General features: G+C 41.0%; 1 protein-coding gene across 1 annotated transcript; it reads right to left on the bottom strand.

Annotated features, from left to right (window-relative positions):
* Positions 1-818: 818 nt before the first annotated feature.
* On the bottom strand, positions 819-4,257 carry LOC144706015 (uncharacterized). Its single transcript, XM_078578893.1, has 5 exons — positions 3,602-4,257; positions 3,376-3,412; positions 2,879-2,947; positions 2,240-2,290; positions 819-872 (listed from the first exon to the last, which is right to left on the bottom strand). Exons 1-5 carry the CDS (start codon positions 4,255-4,257, stop codon positions 819-821), a joined length of 867 nt encoding a protein of 288 aa, XP_078435019.1.
* Positions 4,258-8,052: the final 3,795 nt, after the last annotated feature.

The following is an 8,052-nucleotide window of genomic DNA, read 5'->3' on the forward strand; positions in this document are numbered from 1 at the left end:
ATGAGTCAAATACCTTAAGGCTGTCGATTAGACTCCGGTACTCCGTGGAGTCAACAGGAGTGGACGAGCCTTCAACGGTAAATTTCTGTCTTGCTTCAAGCGGCATATGTTTGGGTTGCAATTCATCATCCCACTCTATTGTAGAATCTTCATTTCATAACCTTTTTGACTTAGTATGATCTGCCCATTTAACTGAATAACTTCTATGCCCAAGTAAGAGTTGAGCAATCCCAAGTCGTTCATCTCAAACATGTCCATCATCTTGCCCTTGAACGTCCCAACATGACAGCTCTATGGCCTGGTCAGGATCAAGTCATCAACGTAAACTCCCACGAGGAAGTGCACATCATCTGCAATCTTCATGTAGACTACGTGCTCCTAGACATTCCTGGTAAACCAATGGAAATAAGAAAGTTATCCAACTTGGTATACCATGCTCGTGGTGCTTGTCTTAGGCCATACAAGGCCTTCTTCATATTCAGAACAATATGTTCTTTGCCCCTCTTTATAAACCCCTCGGGTTTCTTCACGTACACTTCTTACTTTATCTCTCCGTTGAGAAAAACTGACTTGACACCAAGATGATGCAAGTCCCATCCTCCTTGTGCTGCTAGAGCCACCAAGACACGAATGGTGTCAATTCTCACCACTGGCGCAAATGCCTCCTCAAAGTCAACTCCAAGCTTCTGGACGTAGCCCTTCACGACCAGTCTGGCCTTGTGTCTCACCCCTTCTCCTTGTGAGTTCTTCTTGAGCTTGAAAACCCACTTAAGGCCAATCATCTTGCAGCATTTAGGTGGATTCACCAGCTCCCATGTCTAGTTCTTCTCAATGGAGTCCATCTCTTCTTTCATGGCATGTCTCGAAACCTCCTGATAAAACGCAAATTTATGACATAAAATGACCCAGTTTACACATATATTTAGCTCAAAATGGATACATTTGCAGTTTGTATTGAACTAAATTGAGCAATTTCGCCTTCATTGTGTTTTTATGATGCCGTGACATTTCCTGATTTTTGTGTAATTTATTTCGTATTTTTGTGTAATTTAAAAAATTATCATAAGGAGATGAACTCTTAAAGGCGAAATATAACTTTCTGTTTTTTTTAAATGATCTAAATGATTACTCATGGCTTTACTTCTGTTGGAGGGCTTATTTATAATTTGTCTAAATTTGTAAGGTCGCAGGGGCATAAGTGCAATTTATGCCATTTGAGTTGAGAAAACCCCTAACCCTTCAAATAGTCTTTTTTTCTTCTTCACCAGGGGTCTTTTGGCATTCCTTTGACTACAGGTCACCAGCAGGAATGGGGGAAGAGCTTAGGCCCAAGCTTTGGCATTGGAAGATGCTCAAGCTTTCTCTAGAGAGGGAGACCAAGTCGAGCTCAACATCGTAGCGGATCGAGCACCACCCGGCGTGGGACTGGCGTCAAAAAACGGGGTTTGTGTGATGATTCTGATGAGAGAATATCTTGTAATCCCCTCCAAGGAGAGTGCATTAGGACTATTTCCTTATTCTTAGGTTTGTTTGATTCTCAATCCAAAGTTTTCTGAAAAAACAAAGACATCATCGCCATCATTCATAGTTACACATCCATTCCAGTTCTCTCGTTCCCCCTCATCACTCTTTCCTCATCATTCAGCCACCCATTCTCCACCATTTCAACCCCACAGGAATCTACCCTCAATTCTACGTCCATTTCCATCATTTCTTCTCTATTTTATCATCAGATTCGTCCATCCTTCTCCTCGCCCATAAGGTGTTTGATGAAATTCCTCAATGGGAACTTTTCTTTAAAAGGCCACTAAAGGCTGTAGAAAACCTATTCAACTCATATCAGTATTACTAAAAATTAATCTATCTAGTTTTAACCTCTTTAAATCTCAGAAATACCTCTCCATTTCCTTACCTACAAGTATCTCTTCTTCTCTCCTCAGTCATCTACCTCATTACCTAAGCTCCCTGAGGATTCGACCCTTACTTATCTCTATACTAGTGAGGAAAATATAAATTTATTGCATGAATTCAATATACAACAACGACACGAATTTTGAGTTCATCACCTCCTCCTTGGAAGCTTCTAGGAGATTTTATGGTTCCCCTTCTACCACCAAGCATCTTCTTGGTCAAGGTGAACTCGCTTGGTGTCTTCATAAACTCAACTTAAACCTCTAAACCTCCTCGGTGAGCTCTCTTCAATGAGAAGAGGATGTCCTTCCCATGGTTCAGGGCTCACTTCATGCAGAGATGATGGAACATCAGCTTCCTCCATCAGCATTTCATCGACCTAACCATCACAATCGTCAATTAATATTAGAAAATCATGAGAGAGCTTGGTACCTTGCTTCTTCTTCACTTTAAGGACATTCCAATCCCACTTTGCATCTTCTTCAAAGATGATGTCTCTGCTCACATGCACCTTTCAACAGTTAGGGTCATAGCAGCGATAAGCTTTGGACCCAATTTCATAACCGATGAAGACCATAGGCTTCCTTCGGTCATCCAACTTGTTCAAGTTCCCCCCTAGCACTTTCACATGAGCTAGGCAACCAAAAACTCTAAGGTGTGCAACCTTAGGCCTTGACCCTGTCCAAGCTTCATGTGGTGTAGCTCCTTTTAGGCTTATAATCAAAGCACGATTCATGAGGTACACGGCAGTGCTCATTGCCTCTCCCCATAGCTCCTTGGATAGGCTTCTCTCATTGAACGTAGATCTCACCATGGACATAATTGTCTGATTCCTTCTCTCAACGACACCATTCTGCTGTGGAGAATAAGGAGCCGTCAAGTGTCTCTTTATCCCATTCTTACCACAATAAGCTGAAAACTCTGCTGAAGCAAACTCTCCTCCTCAATCAGTCATGAGAACTTTGACCTTCACATTCTTCTCACCTTCTTCGCTCTCCTTAACCTTGGTGAAAGCGCCAAGAGCTTCAGACTTCTTCTTCAGCAAGGCAACATAAGTGAGTCGACTAAAATCATCAACTATCTGCATAAAATAAGAATTACCACCCCATGTCAGCAGAGTGATTGGATCGCATAAATCAACGTGGAGCAACTCAAGTGGTGTCTTTGATCTATATATTGATGAAGATGGAAATGGAGCTCTTGAATACTTTCTTGCTATGCAACTTCGACATAACTAGTCTGGAGATGGTAGAGAGGGTAATCCTTCGACCATCTCTCAATCAGCTAACAACTTCAATGCTTGGTGGTTGAGATGCCCATAGCGCTCATGCCATGCTCGAGCAGAATCATCAACCAAAACCAAACAATCTCTAGTAGTATTTAGCTTCAACAGATATAAACATCCATTGGTCTTCTTTACATAAGCCAACAGTCTCCCATGTCGATCGTATATGATCAAATAACCATGCTCCGCCACAATCTTGCAGCCTTGTTCATCATACTGCCCAATACTCAAAATGTTAGAGCGTAATTTAGGGATAAAGAGAACGTTACTCAAGTGTCATTTCTCCTCCACTCTGACACTGCAGTATGATGCTTCCTTTGCCTTGGATATTCAGCTTCGAACTGTCGCCAAAGCGAACACTACCGAGGTGAGCTTCTTCTAGGTGATAGAATAGACTTCTCATGCCTGCCTGTCATATGGTTGTTGGCCCCCATGTTGAGGTACCAAATATCTGGCATAGGAGGATCTCCCTCGCTCCCATGGAGTAGTGCATGATCTAGAGGCTTTGTCACTGTAATCAGCAAGGTTGACTCACCCTTCTCGGCATTGGCCAAATTTGCCTTCTCCTCTTTCCTGTGACTACGGCATTCATAAGCAAAATGCCCAAATTTCTCACAATTATAACATTTAATTTTTGAGTTATCTTGATATCTGAAGTCATCGCCTTTGCGCCATCCTTTGCCATCACTACTTCGGCCACGGCCTCTTCCTTTGCTGCGCCCACGTCCACAGCCACGGCCACGGGAGTTTTCATCTTCATCTTTCTTCTTGCCCTTTCTGATAGCTCTCGCTAACAGAACTTGCTCATCTCTTCTTGATTGGCGATCCTTCAACTTGCCTTCATGTATCTTGTGGGATCCCACAGCTTCTTCCAATGTCATTGACTCCATCTCTCCAAATTGCTCTATGGAGGATGTAATAGAGTCAAATTTTGCTAGAGTAGCTCGGAGTAGCTTGGCCACCACGTCTCTTTCTTCTAACTTCTCTCCCATGGTCCTTAGCTGAGTGAAAACTTTGGACAGCTTCCCTGCAAAATCAGACGCAAGCTCATCTTCTCCCATGATGAGTAGCTCAAACTCGTGTTTGAGGGCTTGCACTCTATCCTTCTGAACACGAGCCACCACCCAAGTTCTTCATCTTCAACATCATCCACGTCTCCTTGGTCGTCAGCTTGCTATCCATATGAGCCAATATCTCATCAGATATTGCGCCATAGATAACCGACAATGCTTGTCAATCCTTCATCTTTATCACTGTCTCTGCCTCAATAGCTTCCCATAAGCCATTCGCGTCTGGTAGAACTTGCATTCTCACAGCCCATCGAGAATAGTTATGCTAGGAGAAAATGGGGAAAACATGTCCAGTCTCGACTAGAGACCTGGGCATCACGATAGAGGTTCCAACAGACTCACCTTCTGCTGAAGACATCCCACCAACTTGCGAGTCAGATTCACCAGCCTGTCGTGGGATGGATCTTCTCCTGCTTCCTCCTTGGACCAGACTTCAGGCTCTAATACTAAATGTTGGGATAGAATCCCAGCTGCCACTCCTTGGAAGCACAGGTCCTGGTGGGAGAGAACAAGGGAGAAGAAGAAGGAAGAATTAAAACCAAAAAAGAAGAAACTCTCATTCTAAGAATAATGTTCAACATTGTTCCTTTGACCAAAGGAACTTGAACGGGAGATAAAAACTCTTGAGCGGGAACTTAAGCCATGTGGGACCTAGTCAAGCTCAAACCCCAGACACCCGTTGGATTTTATTCTATTGCGAACATCAACTGCTGGTGGGCGTACACCACGGAGTTATTTTCTCGCGTCCCTCCTCCACGATCTTGTTGTTTGTGATCAATCGCACCGGTGGTCACCGTCACCTTTGGCCGCCAACCTTGGTGCCTGCTTACGGCGGCATCTTTCCACCATCTTGTTCTTTGTTGCCTGGTCGTCAGTCGTGAATGTTCATCATCGGTGACCGCGTGATCACAGCTCTGCCCACCTTAGGTCGACGCAGACAGACTCTTTGATTGTCCACCCAACAACTGGTCACGCCTGATCACTTGGGTCTTCCAACTTCTTGGCCCACCCTATTGTGCAATCGGCTTGCGTGGACGACTATTTTCCAACCTCCAGCCCAACAATCACTCTATTGTTTGTGTGCGTTGCCGTCCTCGTCAATGACTGCACTCTCCGCTACACCCCAACCTGCATAACACCTTCGCTATTGACGCCGATCAAGCTTGCACTACCGATATCTACTTTTGTGCATGGAGAATAATTCCTTCACCTATAGTCACATCTCCTTGCCTCGGACTTACGGGTTCCTTCCCCCCTCAGGTTCAATCGTTTCCCCTCCTTTAATTTGCAGTGAATTTATTTCTTTCAATGCTGTTATCGACTGATCATCCGTATAGTGAAATATTCAAACATAGGACTAGCCACCTATTCTCTAGTGGTAGGAGTTTCTCTTGAGATAGGAATTAAATTTACTACCAGCAGAGGTCGTGGACGCCTCCGAACACCTCGTGTCCCTCACCACATAGAACGTCTGGTTAATCAGACGGGTTATTGGGAGTCTGATTATGGAGTAGTCCACTTCTGATCCTAGTCGATCATCATCTTAGTCAGCAATTGTCATGTTTCTCATTAGTTCTCACTATAATTTGCATACATCTTATTATTCACAACTCATTGACCATCTCTCCTGTGTTGTAACACAAGCCAACCGATCCCGGCGCTCTTCATGTTACATCATTTACTATACATGTTTAAAGGTTAGGGATTAGTGTATTATAATATCATCATAAATTCTCAAAACAATGGATGTATTGAAGGATCTCATTAGAAACTTCACGGTAGAAAAAAAAGGGATAAAAATATATTGTGATGAGCTTGATAATAACATGAAATTAAATATCACTTAGTTATCATCCCATTTAGCTTAAAATAAAAGTGTATTCTTACATACTAAATAGTCTATTAATATTTCTTATTTAGTCATTCAATTACTCACACACTAATTCTTTGGCTCTTTCTCTAACAAAGTCATTATCCAAAATCTATAATCTCCGTGTATTGAACTTTTTTGTACAACCTGTTAGTAAACTATAGATGACTTATGCATTAGATTGATATACTTAACACCATATTGTTTGCATTATTATTTAATATGATAAAGTATAGATTTTCTTATCAGGCAATGCCAAAGCCTTAAGATAAAAATATTCATAGGGATAACTTGCAAGAATTTGGTGAAACTGAGATAAGGAGTCTTAGTTGAAATAAGAGAAAAGAAAATTAAGACGTTACCAGGTTTTTGGAGCAACAGATGAAGCTCATAACTCGCAAAATAATGCCACATGTGATAACAGGCATCTGTAAATTCCAGCTTAGTTGCTGAACTATTGGAATTAAAACAATATGATATATTTATCAATTATGAAAAAGTGAATGACCTTAAGTTACAATCTTAGTTATGATATGTATATTTTCTAAGGCTTGATATTATGAGAATATTACCATTTTACTTTCTTGAAGTTAATTGGTAAGATTCTCACAAATTTATTTTTTGTACTTGTGATCACGAGCCTATTTATGTCTAACTAATCATTGTTGTTAAACGAGGGAAAAAGTAAAGCACATAAGATGCCAAGACCAGATGTGAAGTCGGAGGCCTAAAATGAGGCATTCAACTCTAACAATCATGCATGTTTGGGCTCTCTTGCACAGTCAAACTAGACCATCCAAGGCAAACTAAATCAGTTCCACCTTAATCATGTTCAAAACAACATCATTGGAGTATTATCCCAGCGCTCTAAGGCACAAAAGATGTACAATCACACTTGTCTATCATGAATTCCGTTCAGCCAACAACAATAGCGATATGATCCTTCAAATTTGAGCAACTTGATTATATTTGCACCATTTTTTCAAGTAGGGTTTACATCCTTTGGTCTCATTTCTAATTTATGTGAATGGACCATCAAAACTACAATCTTACTATTTTTTCTAAATGTTAAATCAGTTTTTTGTAAACATATTGATATTTTCCAGTTAAACATTTCTAATACCCGTTTTTCGGTGAAAGTTGGCTTTGGCACTCAGTCTAGGTCATTATCCAGCGTAGACGAAGGCCATTAACGCACATAATAGATTCATTTTGAATTTGTAACTCTTACAAGGGATGCCCGTAGTTGAGAAGAATCGAACAAATGAACGGGTCTTGAGTTAATATTTTGGCTTTAAAATAGAATGATGCCATAAACACGTTTTTGAACTTTACCAGTAATGGGGATATTTTCCTTTATGGATCATGACAGATAAGTGAATAAGTGATTATTTTTCTTGGAAAGTCAAAATGTAAGAACAAAAAATTTGCGCATGAACTTCGGGATCTACGGATCCTGGGCGTGTTGCAGCTCTGGGGATGCATTACTAACATAGCAACCTTTTTTTAGTCCCTCGACTTTTTAAAGTTAATTAAGGATAGAAGAACATATGCCTGGAGATTGACGAGAAGCTTGTGATTTCATTTGCCACTACCTCAGTTCAGAAGTAACAAAAATATACTTATATGTTTTATTTTTAAAGTGGTATTGATTAAATATAAATCAATCTATGTACCGTTTCTTTCGTGTCCTCTTCCGGTAAACTCCGACATTGGAAGTTACTCTTGCCTATTCAATAATACCTCAGCTTAACCATGGCTTAGAGTAAAATACACGTCCTAATAATACGAGACCGAAAGTGTGATATAACAATTTGGTGACAACAAAAGTAAAATCCCGTTCGTTGACCACGTATTTCTTTTTTCCTGCCTAGAGAGCCAGAGCAAACTCTTCCTGAGTCTCTATCATATAAACT

Source organism: Wolffia australiana, chromosome 7, assembly GCF_029677425.1.
Source record: "Wolffia australiana isolate 7733 chromosome 7, ASM2967742v1".
NCBI lineage: Eukaryota > Viridiplantae > Streptophyta > Magnoliopsida > Alismatales > Araceae > Wolffia > Wolffia australiana.